The following is a 15,501-nucleotide window of genomic DNA, read 5'->3' as shown; positions in this document are numbered from 1 at the left end:
CTTCACATTATATAGTATACATGAGCGAGACAGAAATTACTCTGCTCACTAAGGTTTCCAAACATTTTTCATTTCCAGTGGGATATATTTTTAGGCTTATTATATAAGAAGAAATCAAAGGGTTCATGCATTCCATAGAATTTAAGTCACATCATTCAATGAATGAAAACATTTGTCATACATTAACTAGTATCAAATATAATATTTCACGGTCTCTTTAGCATTTATTTAAACTATGAGCCAAGCTTCGAGTCAAATATCTAGGTATAACATAAACATTAAATAAAATAATACAGATTCTGGTATGCTAAAAATTCGGAAAACATTGATGTACTCTTACATTTTAAAGCAAACTTTCGTTCAATGAACATCATTGTAATCGTTTCAAATGCAAATACTCTTAAAATAATTTATAGACTGAATCTCTTTAGCGCAGGAGCATATGTTTTATAATGCGGGAAAACTACCTCCTCCTGGCAATAATTCATATGCCACTCACCAGATAGCCATCGTACGTCCAGGAGCCAAACTTCATAAAGCACGTCTGCTCATCGAAAGGGAAGTATTCGACATCTATTTCGCAGAAAGACTTGTAGATGGCAGGCGGTTTCCATGTCACTTTTCCCGTATGATGAAGTATGGCTTTTGTCATGATGGTGACCTCGTAGTTCCCGTCGGCGCTGAAAAATGGTGAAGTTCACAGTGTTTGAACAAATAAAGCAGAGCGAATTCCGGCGTACCACATCCAAAGGATTCATATTATAAGGAGATAATGTTCAGGAACACTGATTGATACAGAGTGTAGAGATCTTACCACGGATCACGGATTCGATTGAAATGGAAAATATGTCGTAACAGGGGTTTATAAAATCCTCCCGTAGCTGTTCACAAAGTTACGAGAAATTCCATGCGGGCAAAATAATTTCCTAGCACGGGATTCCACCAGTATCACTCAATTTTTTGGCCGAATGCATTGGCTACTTAAGCTATCAGAACCAAATTAAATATTCACTTTGGGATGTAATTTTCCGTTCAAATGTGCGCACTGGCTCCAATTGTGGAATAGTATAGACGAATGATATTTTAAGTCGTGGAATATTCCCACCCACGTCCTGCGGGCCTGATGTGGGCTCTGAGAACCCACCACTCCGGTCCACCGTGAAAATTTCTTGGTAAGAGTCACGCTGGTCATAATCTACCCGACCGGAACTTGTGCAAACACGTATATTCCCGATGTACCAAAAGTTTGGGCACACTGTCTTATGGTTAGAGAGCACCGTTGCAAAGGTTTTGCACAGATGGTAAACTACGACGGGTGATGAAACGACATGAACTTTGGCGAAGAAAAAACGAAATAAATAATAATGAGGCTTAGGGTTGACATAACATTCAAAATTTCAGCAAATTTTTTCAAATTGAAAGGTCATTAAACACCTTTTGATTAAATTTAACCTAGGTTTGGCCTTTATTAATTTGAAGAACCATATAAATCCCTTAAACCCAAATTTAGAGATTATTGTTTCAATTAACACGCTGAACAGTTTAACTTTTTGTTTTTTTTTTAATTTTTAATACATGACATTAATTCATAATTTTTAAATTATAATTACATTTTTAAATAGAAAACTTTGTACACTATTCGTAGGGTAACATTCTGTTTAGTTTATGAGAATAAACATGGTTGCAATATCCCTTTTAATGTATTGTTCATTTGTACTATTGATTGTTTTCTCCTACTTGATATTTCATGAGTGATTATTTATCCGCTGAGCACTCTTTTAATTTTGAGCCAAAAGGAAAATGTTTACAATTTTTCGTTAAAATTGTACCGAATTATTCCTTCCATCCTCATATTTCTCTTCCGGTGAGAAGATAAGTTTTCAACGTATTCAAAACATCTTAACTCCTCTTCATAATTTTGACATAGCCATGATGACACGTAATGACGAGCACAAAAATTGAGGCCAATATCTACAATTTCATTGACAAAGAAACAGTACTATCCGTTGTATAGTTATTTTTAACATATAGATAAGATAGTAAACTAGATATATTACGTATTTGTGAAAGAAAATGTGAAGACATTCCCCAAGCAACGTTTTTGAAAAAAATAGAGATTTAATAGGGCAGTTTTGTAACAATACATGCAACAAAAATGTGTTGAAAATGATTTTTATGTTGAGTGATATACAGCAAGGACAAGTCAATGGAAAAAGGCTTAAACTTACTCTCCTTCTCTTTCTAAAGGTTGTATATCCCCTTAGTCAACATTGATCGAGTTGAAAACAGTTGTCTTCTGATTTTTCTTAGTAAACACGATATAGAAAGATATTAAACGAACACAATATTCACTTCATCTGAAATTGCTGTATGACTTAGAGTAAAAAGAATATTGGATTTTTTCCAATAACATAGATTGAAAATCCTTTTTGTTGAAATAATTTATCTTTAGAATAAAATTAAATGAGATAATAAATTCCTGCCTGAAAGAATACCCAAGTGTTCCATTCATGGGAAATATGACCCACACTTTGTTCGTTATATTCTTTGAATCCGAGAAAATTCCACGAGTGGGGCTTTCACATAATAATTTTTCACGTAATTCATCCGTGAGCTAATACTTTTGTAGTATCTCCAGTTTAATAGTCACAGTTATTGTAAAATTAACTATTCCAAGGCTATGATGAACAATCTTCAAAAATCATTCTTCCTCATTCATTATTAAAAGGAATTATACTTTCATTTAATCTACCATCAGATTTTAACAATGCATAACTTGGTATTACATGATAAGGTATGCTTTGAACAACAGAATATGTATAACTACACTCAAATATTAGAAAATTTCTGTTTTTAATTTGAATTGAATCCTGTTTTATCCACCGAATCTCTCCTCCAGATGAAACCTTCATATCCTAAACCCACTTTGAAAACTACGTTTCTACAATAAGTCCCCAGCCAGAATATGGTAGCCATCCAGATAAGTGCTCATCCATCTCCCAAAAGGTTTAAAACCGCAATGTCCTTATTTCCGTCGCAGGTATGGGCCTCCATTTTGACTTTATCCAACCCACACGACGTATTTTTCTATATCGATCCAATTTACCACGAAACTGTGTGACTCTTCACATACAGCATTTCTGCTTAAACGATTTCAAGCAGAGAATGTGTCCACCCCAAAATTTTGAGGTGAGCCACAAAGGTGGACACAAAGAGGAAGAGAGCCTCTCTCCAAGCCATGCTTTCCATACGAAGAGTCATTAATATAAAGTTTGTTTCCCCCGAACAGAGCATAAAAAGGGCAATGAATGAGAAATAAACAGTAAAGTGTACGTGATTAACCTCTGAATTGAGCCAGAAAATATGTATCTTGAAAGAAAAAGAAAGTTTACTGTGAAATCTTAAGGGTGTGATAATATGAGAGCATCGTAATTGTATACTATGATTTATTAATCGAATAATAAATCTGAGAGTGTGAGGTACCTCATCTTCATGTATTCTAAATATCTCTCTTACAAATTAATCATCTTTTACCTGCTATATCTCTTCTACAGATATCCTCCATTCTTTCAAATCCGTTCTATTCTGCATTTCCAATGTATTTCATTTTTCAATCTCTGCTTCTCCGCTTGCTTAACTCCTTCCTGTTTACATTCCTCAACAATCCACAGTTTTATCTTCTTCCCAGCTTCATTGAGTTTTAGGGACTGAATTTAAATTATATTTTCCTTGCTATATATTCTATTTAGCCTATTCCCACTTTGTGGTACTCTACGCAGTACATACCAATGATTTGGAACCTTTATATGGACAAGCAATATTGAGGTAACACCATCATTACGGTTGTAATTGATTATGCTTATTCTGTTGTATCAGGACTGTGTTTATGATTTAAGTGCATGCAATGTTTATTGATTCAAAACATTTTGAAAGGCTATCCAATATCATCTCCTCGATTCAAATGTTAAGGTTCAATTAGCTAATGAGAAATTGTAAAAGAATGTTATCCAGAATATTCATCCACAGAATATGTAACTATGTTACGAATACAAAATATGTTCACTACAATATCAAGCCTAATACTTTATCGTGTATAGACGTTGTAGTGTATAGTGTCGTTGTAGTGTCGTGTATAGACGTTTAGAAGTCTCCATAATGATATATTTGATTTGGTCCTATAAAGGCAAGCACAAAAGAATTAAATGGTCCAAATTATAACACTTGTATGTATTAATTTATATTCCGCTGGGTTATTTTTTCGCCAGATTAAATTGAATTTAAATCAATAGTGGTAGGACAGGTGTACAAAAGAAAAATGAATTATTGAAATCAAAAGGAAGAAATTTCAAAGCGTGAGACTGTCGAAATATGATATTTTATTCCTCGAATGAACTAACAGGCGTATATTGGTAGGGAACTAAATACTGAAAAAATACTTACTTGTTGTAAAGGACAATGTCTGGCAACCAGATGTGTTCTGAAGGTACATGTAGCGTCTCCACTCCACCATAATCTTCTGGGTTCCACTTGAGCTTGTAGTCGTTCCATTCCTATCGATTGGCGAGACATCAGCGAAAAGTAATAAACCGAATGTTCTGAAGCAGTGAATTTTTGAAATTAAGAGGGAAAAATTAAAGGGAAAGGAGGCAAAGATAGTTTCAAAAGTAGATAATTGATTACAAAGGTATAAATTTTAATATAGTTCCCGAGCAGGAAATCATCGGGAACATATGTTGCGTATATATTTATTATTAGCATCTATTAATCAAGTAAATGATTCTTAAATACTTTACATAGTATTTAAAATTATGATAATTTAAATGATCAAATACATGAATCATGTGATATTCATTGAAATCGATATTATATGTATTTAATTACGCTCCAAATAATTAAATATAAATAGTTAAAGTATGTTTAAACCTGTAAATATATTTGTGCGGAGGTTGGTTATTGTACAGAGAACTCCTCGAAAGAGCTGAAATGTTTGTCTGATAATTGATGTTACATAAATTCCGATAATTATTTTCAACAAAATCTCAAGATCATAAAAAATGCATGCTCAATAAGTCTCAAATGTTTGGACAGGTATGTTTCATAATGGATTGAAGCGATCAATAAGTTATTTCTATTTTTAAAAGAACTATTTATACGTTTCCCATAGAAAAGTAATTTAAAGCGTTTTTTAAATTCATCCTGCCTTAATTTGTAAATAATAAACGTGTATAACTTCCGTTACTGTAAATTTTACATAATATCATCATACTACATTAAATATATGAATTAAATATTCCTTAAAAAATATCAGTTGATGGTCTTTAAGATGAACCAGGGAATTCTAAGAATGCAATTGCATACTCAATAACCATAAAACTAATGAATTACCGTCAAATAATAACCTCATTTTAACCATTCATCTTTGTAAATATGTACCAATCCAATTAATATCCTAATGGGTTGAAAAATTATTTTAAAACTTTGATGTTGAGTGTATCTCACTTGCTTTTAATTTTGCTTTTTTAACATTTCATATAAATACAGACAATTTTAGTTCTTGTTTTTGAAAAATGTATTATTTTTTAAATTCCAGGAGTTTTGAAATATTTCCCATTGACCTTTCTATAGTGTCCATTTGAACGAGTTGGATGGCTTACAGCTACATCAGGATGCAAATTGTCTACAGTTATGGGAGTTAAATGTGTGCAGTTAGGAGATTAAAAGATTCTTTGCGAATATTTAACAACCTTTTAAAATTTGAAACGTAGGAACCCTGTTCCCCAAGGTATGTCGCATAGCTAATAAGGGAGACATTTTAAGTGCACCTCCGGCCAACTGAATTCTACAAGGAAACAATTGCACAATAAAACGCTAATTATGAGCCTAATGATATGTAAAAGCCCAGACTATACATCAAGGTTGTAGTATTGTGAAAGATCAAGATAAATCAATTATTGAATATAGTTTCTCGCTAAAAATATCAACACAGAACTAATAAGTATAATTAAATATATATTAAAATACGCACATTATTCGTCAAGATGTATATTTATGACTATTCTACGTAATCATTTGAGTCTTAAGTTATTCTTTTTCAAAATTTAAAAAGAACTCTATTACCGGGAAATATCTATTCTATAAATTGATCAGTTTAAAATCAACAGGTATGTCTTATGCTTTCAACTTTAGCAGTTTTCATTATAACTTAATTTGTTTTGAGCATTTATATTCCTACTAAGAATTTACAATAAAATCTCTCACAAATGTTGCTCATACTGTCGCTGTAATTATTTTTCGGTTATATCTATTTATGCTAATAAAGTTTTATTTATTTTTAGATTTTACAAAGCAATCATTTAACTGAAAAACATTATACTTTTTTCAGCATTTCAATTTCTTAACACGCTAAACTACTTCACAATACATGTTTTTCTTGGTTTAATAATGGCTGTGAAAATTATAACTTTAAATTTACGCCTCTTTTACTTACTTCATTAACGGGAAAAATTTCAAAGTTTCTAGTAAAAATGCTGTCAGAAACGGGAAACTCGATGCATTACATCTTAATGTGCCAAGCAAGTAACTTCAATGAAATAAGCTGAAATACACTTTCTATATGGCAGAGAATGATTATACCAGTAATTAATTTTCACTGTTTATTAGCGGTTGGATCAAATAAAGAGAAAGTATGAATTTCTGCCGAAACAAAATACTAAGACTAACGCCCGCTTTATTAGGACAGGACGAGATTGCTGTTCGAACGCATAATGAATCAGTATGACAAGGTCTGTTTTTGCCTCTCCTGGTTAGGAACTTCCTGAATCAGAAATTGGCAACAAGTGAGAGAGCCTTTTGTGTTTAACCAGCTAAACTTTGTCTCCGGAAGTTTGTCCCCTTTCTAGCCCCCAAGGCATGGGCGTCTGTCCATGTGTGCGCAAGGGAGGAGGGTGCCAATGTTGGGGGCTCAAACCTAAAAGTTTCAAACTCACTTGTTCCACCCAGACGTTCGTTGTCATTATCTGGTTCTTGAGGTTCTGAAAAGAGAGAAAATATTTTGTTTGCTTAAAAGATCTTTTATGGTCTGATGAGGTATTAGACAATCATTTAAGGGATTTAGGTTAGGCTGTAAGAGAACTTCTTAATAAGGTAGTACCGAGAAGGAGGGAAAATGCCCGATATTTCTCTTTGACCACAAAGTAAATGAACATGAATGCAAAAAGACAGATGAACTTATAGTTCACTCCATTTTTCTGATTTACTGAAGTAAATTATATTGTTGCTAACATAGAATTTTATTTCAATGCGATATATTCATATTACCATTTTATTATTATGCTCATGTTTAATGGAAAGGGAACACATTTTGGGATATTTGTTTTAACTGTGGTAACAAACGTGAAACCATCTTCTTCATAAACTTCGAAAAACTATTTTTAATTACCTTTCCAAAATAGGATCAAATTCAATGTTGGAAATATTTTTCGGTTCTCATAGCCAGTAAAACATTTAAATTGTTTGTAGAGCTCTTTGATCCCTTATAAAAGAACATGATATATTAGAACTTTGGAATTAATACGTTTATTAGAATGCTACACATTACTGCTGCTCTTGTTCTGCATACGTAGCATATTTTATTCGTTTTCCCTTGCGAAAATGTTACAAAAGTAAGAATGAACACCCAAATTTTTTATATTGAGCGATTTTCAATTTTGTACCCGCATCTTATGCTATTTCAAAAATATTTGCCTAAAAAAGATATGAATAAATCTATGCCAATTTCCCATACGACTTTTTTCTCATAAATACAACCTTATAGCTATGAAAAAATCTTAGGTTTCTAAAATCCAATTGAGAGTAATTAAGTTAATCTTGTAATTCTTTTAAGATACTTTTCATCTATTTTCCAGCTTCTTTTTGAAATATCCTCCGAGCCAATATTTGGGAATATAAAATGTAGTTTCAGCTTAATTAAATTCAATTATGTTTAATCATGAAGCATGCACAAAGTCAACTGATACAAAAATAAAATTTTTTTTTAAGTTAGGGGCTTTAAATTTAAACAATCCCTTCCTTTCAATTTTAAAATTATTTGTAACAAGTGCTTTCTACCCATTATTAAGAGGATCAATTAATGAAGATTTATATTAGTTATCAAGCATTGATCACCTTTGAAATGCTTTACATTTTTATCCATACTCTTAAAATGATCGAATGATTTCTTAATCTTAATATGATCCCAACTCTCAAATATTCAAGTCCCGCAGAAACTCAAAGAATCTTCTTACCTTTACTATTAAATATTCTTAGTTATCTCTCCAAATTAATAACACAAGGTGGAATTTAAAATAAAGTACAAATTTAAAATAAAAAGAATTCCTTTTGTGAAGATCTTGTTCATGTTATATTTCTTTGTCTTAGGCATCTGAAACTTTGGCATTTCATATTGTAAGAGTTTCCGAAAACATTCTCTCTTCGGGCATTTGAGACAGTTTTGTTAGACATTATCAACGTTATTAGTAATTGTTTTTGGTGAAGTTCAATCACGTTTTAACAAGGAAAAACCTTACCCAATTGGTTAAATAACTGGGTTACTAAATAAATCTATATACTTTTATAATGTTTCCGTTTGTTGTTATAATCTTATTTTTAAGCAAAGTCTTCAACGTATTACGGGCATAAAAAGAAGAGCTTCGTTGGGCAAAGAATCATTTACAACGTGGAGGTTAAGAATGGCAGGGACGGTAGGTAAATCTTCAAAAGATTGACATAAAACGTGATTTTCTGCGATGCGGAAACGCGGCCGTTGAAGCATTTGTAGTCTTTAGAAATATGGGTGTGGAGAAGGATAGAAAAAAGAAAATGGACTGAAATGAAAAAAAACGAGGCAGTTTAAGAGATGGTGGGGGAGAAAGAGGGTTCTAGGAAGTACTACAAAGGAGCCAGGAAAGATGGATACAATTTTTGACTGGCAATGGGATGCTGAATGCTGTGATGTAAGGGATAGCACTAGGCAAGCAATAAAGTGGTAGGCAGAGAACATGTTGGATTTTATGAAGGAAGGAAGTATGCGGAACAAAAAAAATGCTTATTGCAGCATCGGATATCGGGTTTTTTTGCTCGGAGTGGCAAGGAAATGTATCGTTGCACCGTTTGCCTCGATTCAAAACTTAACAAAATGGTAGAATACCAATTATAATATTACTAATAATGAGAATACTATTCCATAATTTTCTAAATGCTACTAAACAATTATTTTAATCATCACGTTTCGCATACTATATTTCCCTTTTTATGCCTTGATAATACAGTGATTATAAAATTTAATTTTAGCGTCACCACACTAGGAGTGACTAAGTTTGTAAAATTAATATCGGACTGATTTATTTGTAATTTTTTTGTGTTTTCATTTCTCTCTAAATGCAAAAGATATAAAGTAAAGGAGTAATTTGAAGCCTCAAGTTGTCTTAGTAAAGCACTGTTTTTTCTCAATTCCCCAACTTTCATCCTGGATGATGATAAAACCATTTGTTTAGCAAAATAGCTAGTTCCTGAATTTGATCAACTTTAATGAACACGACTATCAATCATCCACACTGCCATTCCCCTCGTCCTCCACACACTTGATATATCCCAATGAAAATGAGGAAAATACCATTCAATAAGTGTCTCCATTAATTAGGAAAATTAGAGTCAGGCGGTTGAAAATTAATTAAGCTCTGTTCGAGAAAGAATCAAGGGACTAAACAAAGCATGATGAACGCTTATATTTCGGTAAGAAACAGTCTGAATTAATAGATGATCAACGTGAATAAGAAAGACGACATGTTATCCCTGAATCATAGTTCGCACACTTCTTCTTCCTCCCATCTCGACTTTACTTTATATCCCATCGCAGGCGCTGCTGGAGGAAAATTTAATATTTCCGTAAACACATTATCGTTCAAATAAATCTGTAGAATTTATTGAAATTGATGTAAATAATATACATGATTAGTTCTAATAGACGTACAAAAAATATGTAAATTACAATCGCTGTAATACTATATTCTGCCATTTTAAGATTTGGACAATCCAGACAAACATGCCCAACGTATCGCGTAAGTTTCATTTTGTTTTCCAATTATTTTTCCCTCCGATAGCATTCCGTAACTACACCTGACTATAAAATTAAGCGTAAATATTCCTGACATAAACGATGAAATACAGTTTAACCCAATATATTTGTTCTGTTTTCAAATAATGCAAGACTACGCTCAAATAATATGCAAATATTCCCCTAATCATGATTAATTTTAATTAAGTATGAATAGGAATGTAAGTCCAAATTCAGGTTAAAATTAAGTACGCCGTGCATGCTAGAATGTACATTGAGATCAATACATAAATTAATAGCGTCAAAATATTTCCCACTAATCATCCATTTGATTGTTAAAGGATAACCATGCTTTTTAGTTGTATACCTTTATTCCATCAATATGAATTCTAAGTCGGAATATTAATATGCGTTATGACTTTTTGTCCATTGAAACATGACTCTATTCAGCATGGTGCGTTAGCATGTTTTAATATAATTTAGAAACGTACATTTTGAAACTAATCTATGCACAAACTGGAAAATGAAAACTTAATTAAAAAGTAATAATTTTAAATTATTTTGATTGTATAATAGTGTTACGGCCAAATATTTTCCATATTCGGAACAAATTTCTTTTTATTTTAGCAATTAGGTTTCCTAAAGCTTAGATCAAAAACGCCGTTTTGTGCATCTGTTTTTTGCCACAAACTGCAACAAGCCCTAAATATTCGCAATCCTTCCAACAACTTTTGTTAATCAACCTTGGGTCTTATGTGTAGTTTTTTCGTGGGACAATGGAGTATCGCATATCAATAAATACTATAATGGACGTTAAAGTAATGAAATCCACATGGAGTCGCTTCCTTAAGATTGAGCTGACTGACAGAAAAACTGGCGAACAATATATTTAATGGGCTGATCAGGACACCAAAAGAATTACAGTATTTTTCTATAGCAAACGATTGGATCAATGAAAAATAAAATATCCGTGATAAAATGTTAACCGTCAAGTGAATATATAATCTCGCAAAATGTTATTCATCCGTTTTTATATAAGTCCATCCACCAAACTATTTAGTTTTCTCACCAAGAAGTTACGCCCCCGTACATGTTATTAATGCAATATTCTGTAATTCCTTTAAGCCAATTATTTTTAAAATATTTTTTTGTGATTCATATTTACGGAATTTTCTGAATCTTTTATTTTTGCGCAGGCGGCTACATTATTAATAATACACTCCATATAAGAATGGTACATTATAAATATCCGATAACCTTTACGAGTATTTCTCAAATTAAATAGCCAATTAATCTAAATACTTATTTTCCACTCGGTTTTAATCAGATTACACAAATCGAAGCCGCTAAGCCGGAAGTGTATTTTAAGATAAATACTAAATAACCCAGATTAATGCAGTTAAGAATGCTTTTCTTATATTTGCTGCAGACAAACTTTGGAAAAGTTTCTCTATATTCCACGGTAAGAAATTTAGCAGGGAGAATGCTTAAAATAACTTTTTAATAACTTCAGAGTGACACCATCCCACCAAAATAAATAATGGGACATTATTTTATACCTCAACGTCTGAATTAACCATCAAATTAAGTCAAGGGGGGGAACCCACTTCGATAATGCCAATTCTGTGCTTTCGGAAAATACGAAATTGTACGAGACGTATATCAACTATTTGAGAAATGCACCAAGCACCATTTCGCCTCGGCCAAGACCAAAATGCAGCCCGCTTATTCCGGGCACTTCCCCGTTATTCATCATAAAAATAAAATCTCCTAATGCATGCAAACCTCCTTTTACTGAAGCCACTCCCGTCGCCCGACTCTGTTTTCATCCCGCTGCCTCATTCCCTTCCAAATTGCCAACGCCTTTCTCCCGGCGACCACCTCCTCTTCCTCCCAGAAACCCTCCCCAAACACTCTCTCTCTTCTCTCCATCTCGTCTCACTCACCTCCCTCCCTCACCCTCTGCCTACGCTCACCTTTTATCACATCCCCTCCCACCCACCCACCCCCCTCTCTCCTCTCTACAACATAACCTTCCACTCCAGGGTTCCATTTATTTCTGACTCCCATCCCAGCCTCCCCTCCGAACCCCTCGCCGCTTCCAGCACCACACAAACCATTCTCTGCTTCCCCTCCCGCTCCTCTCTACGTCATCCCTTCCTCGGCTCCTTCGTCCCCAACATTCTCCCTTTGTCCTCCATTTTGCATCATCCCTCAGTGCTCTTTTCGAATCCATTCATCAGGCTCGGAGGCTCTTGGCCAAGTCCTTCCTTCCTCGCCCTCCACAGCCAGCGGAGTCCCTCCCGCACTCCCTACCACACTTACTCCCTCCAACACACACACGCGACGTATCCTCAACAAACCCCCCTCCCTCCTCCTTAAGCCTCGTGTCTAGCCTCTCCTCCCCTCATAACCCTCAAACCCCCCCCCCCGGCCGCGCCACTCGGGGAAAACCCTCTGCTCCAGGACTGGGGCCCATCCCTTGCTACTTCTGCCCCCGATTACCACCACCCTCCTCCCGCCGCCACCCACTCCGAGCCATTTTCTTCTTCCCACCCACGTCTCACTCCTCTTTTCGGGCCCATATCACACAAGGCCCTCCCTCCCTCCGAACCCTTGCCTATCTTTACTTTCAGCCCCATTTCCCCCCTTTATCCCTTCCTCTCTCTCCCATTTCTCCGTCCTTTATTTCTCTGTGCTCATCCCTCTTCGACCCTGCCGCCGCCGGTCGGTCGTCGCTTTCCCCTCCCCCGGCATCCTCTGCCTCCCTCCTTTTGTACCACACTCTCTCTCTCTCTCTCTCTGCTTCTCTTCCTCACTCCCCCTCATTAGTCACGGAATGCTAGGTCAGTCTCGCTCACCCGCCGTAACTTTTTGACTCCCTTCCGCTCTTTAGAATGCGACGGATTACATAAACCCCATGGACACGTCAATGCGCATTTGTTTGTGTGTTTTTCGCCGACGGACCCCTTTTTCATCTCCTTCCGATCCAATCCATCGGATCGAATCGTTCCAAAATATTAGTCTCGCGGACTTAGCTGATGCTGCATGGTAAATTACTTTTACTCTTTTGATAATTGGGTTCCGAAAAGATACCGGCGAAATGGCTTTCCACGTGAGTCACAGACGTTACTGATGCGAAGAGATTTTATATAGGAGGAATAAATGTAAAATAATATTAAATGTGTTTTCATGTAGCCTAAAAATATAGCTTAGCCGCTGGGGGAAATCATACCTTCCCATCCCATCATTAGGCCGTTTGAATCCAACATTCGACCCAGCATCGTTGTTAATTGCAATGATGTTAGAATGTTTGCAATTGAATTGAAAATAGAAGCAACATTTATCGCTGAAAACTTTCACTGGTCGTTGATTTATGCATTGTAACAATGATTTCGGGTAAGTTTTAAAAATTGAATTTGAATGATAAATAAGGTTATAATAGAGATATATTCAAGAAATCAATGGCTGTCTATAGGATGCACAAGGATGAAAATAAAATTGTGAGATGAGAAGGATTTTAATTCATATTCAGGGTGTTATAATATTGCTAAAATAAAGAGAATTAATTTTAAAATGAATGGTTTGTTACGAATACGAACCTCCGAAGATTTCTAATTTTAATAAATGCTTCGAAATTTTATCACATTTAGGTTTCCAAAAATATTTACGTGGAAAATCATTCTTCTTTGCCAGTTGAATGAGGGAATTTGGACATACGTGTATACTAAAATACAATGCTGCAAACATCAAAGAGCAGTTGTGCCAAAATTAGTGAAACCTAAATCTCCGATAAATGTAACTATTCACCATTCTGAAGATTAATTCTGATAAAATAACTTAATTCTACGTAATGTCAGTCCGCTACCATACATTTTCATTACTTTGAGGATAATTCTCTAGAAACGGCGCCACTGCATTAGCTTAATCACAGTATGTTCTGAAATTGAAAAGCCTATTTTCATGAAAAAGAATTGATAAAAGAAAAATTAACCATTAATACCTGTATGAAAGAATATTTAAATCCATATAATGTTTATTTCTCCACAGTCACTCTATTCACTAAGCAGGTACAATTAGGACAATCACAAAATATTTATTTTAGTAGCTTTCCTTTGTGGAAATTCGTATATGCGGTCGCAGAAAAATTTATAAAACCTATAACGTGGTTTGGTCTTTATGCTCCATTACATGTAAAAACGTATCCAACGAACAAAAAGATAACTTTGGATGATTAACGTGCCCGATATCGTGGATATATAGGTAATTTGGCGTGGCATCCTAGGTATTTTCTGCGCCGACAGAACTAACGCTGAGGGGTCTAACAAATAAAAAAATAAATACAACAATTCCTAAGGAGACAGCGCAACATAGTAGAAAACAAGACAAAATATGAAAACTTAAGAACCCATAAAATATTCACAACAAAGTTTTGGAGCACTGAGTACATTGTGCATTCCCGACGAGGGTCTCTCAATTAAAATTATTCTACTCTTCGCAATTTTATTTTATCGACAAGCATCTACCATGCATTGCTCTTTCATGTCCCTATTCGTTTTCTTTCTCTCTCCTTCCCATCCCTCGCAATGATATGGCAAGGATTGCTCTTCGCATCCCCGCCCCTTCATTTTTCCATACTCCTTCTTTATGCATTCCCCAACGCCGTCCCCCTCTTACGCCCCTCGACAACACCACCCCCCCACCAAAGCATCCTCATTCCCTTCAACCATCTCCTCTTTAATCCCTGCAATCCTGGACCCTTTTTAAAGGTTTGGCTCCAGGCGCCGACCCATTACAAAAATTGAGTACAGTCTCCAGTCGACGCGTCACACACTCATACCAGGCCCTTTTCCTCTTCCATCCCTCCTCTTTAACTTCTCTCCCTCTCTCTCTCCAACTCTATAGCCTATACGCCCCACCCCAGACCCTTCTTGAACTGCTCTCACGTCCGAACTCTTCCCTTCTCCTCCGACTCTTCCTTCATATCATCCAACGGGTGCTGGCTTTCGTGGTGAGTTGAGGCGGGAAAGGAATAAAAGCTTTGGACTGGTTTTAGGAGGGATTGCAGTGAAATTATGCGAGTGCTAGAAGGAGTGATGATAGTTAATAAGGATAATATGAACCGCGACTATTTCATAGAAATGCTGAATGGAGATATACCGAAAAAATGCTGACAGAGAAATCACATTTGGACAAAAGTGGGACCATGGGCGGGCTACTGGTCTCGGTTTTATAGTCATTTTTGTTCCTGTAGCACTTTTGCGGGCACTGCGAGAGTCGTGTTTAATTTTTGAGCCACGGGAGAAGAAGAGGGCCGGAGCTTGCGTTATGTGTGTGTGTGTGTGTGTGTGTTTTTAATGGAAGGAAAGGCAGTGCAATACGTGTGTGTTCCTCCTTGTGTATTCATGCGC

General features: G+C 35.3%; 1 protein-coding gene across 1 annotated transcript in view; it reads right to left on the bottom strand.

Moving 5' to 3' along the window:
• Positions 1-15,501, bottom strand: part of nAChRalpha1 (nicotinic acetylcholine receptor alpha1) — a 166,014-nt gene that overhangs the window by 10,869 nt on the left and 139,644 nt on the right. The window contains exons 2-4 of the mRNA XM_071594253.1: positions 6,987-7,031; positions 4,441-4,550; positions 500-680 (exon numbers count right to left, since the gene is read on the bottom strand). Coding sequence (XP_071450354.1) covers positions 500-680; positions 4,441-4,550; positions 6,987-7,031 — 336 coding nt within the window. The remainder of the gene's footprint in view (positions 1-499; positions 681-4,440; positions 4,551-6,986; positions 7,032-15,501) is intronic.

The sequence above is a fragment of the Hetaerina americana genome, unplaced genomic scaffold (assembly GCF_022747635.1).
Source record: "Hetaerina americana unplaced genomic scaffold, ioHetAmer1.1.p SCAF_6, whole genome shotgun sequence".
NCBI classification, from domain to species: Eukaryota; Metazoa; Arthropoda; class Insecta; order Odonata; family Calopterygidae; genus Hetaerina; species Hetaerina americana.
This window is presented reverse-complemented; position numbering and strand designations above follow the sequence as displayed.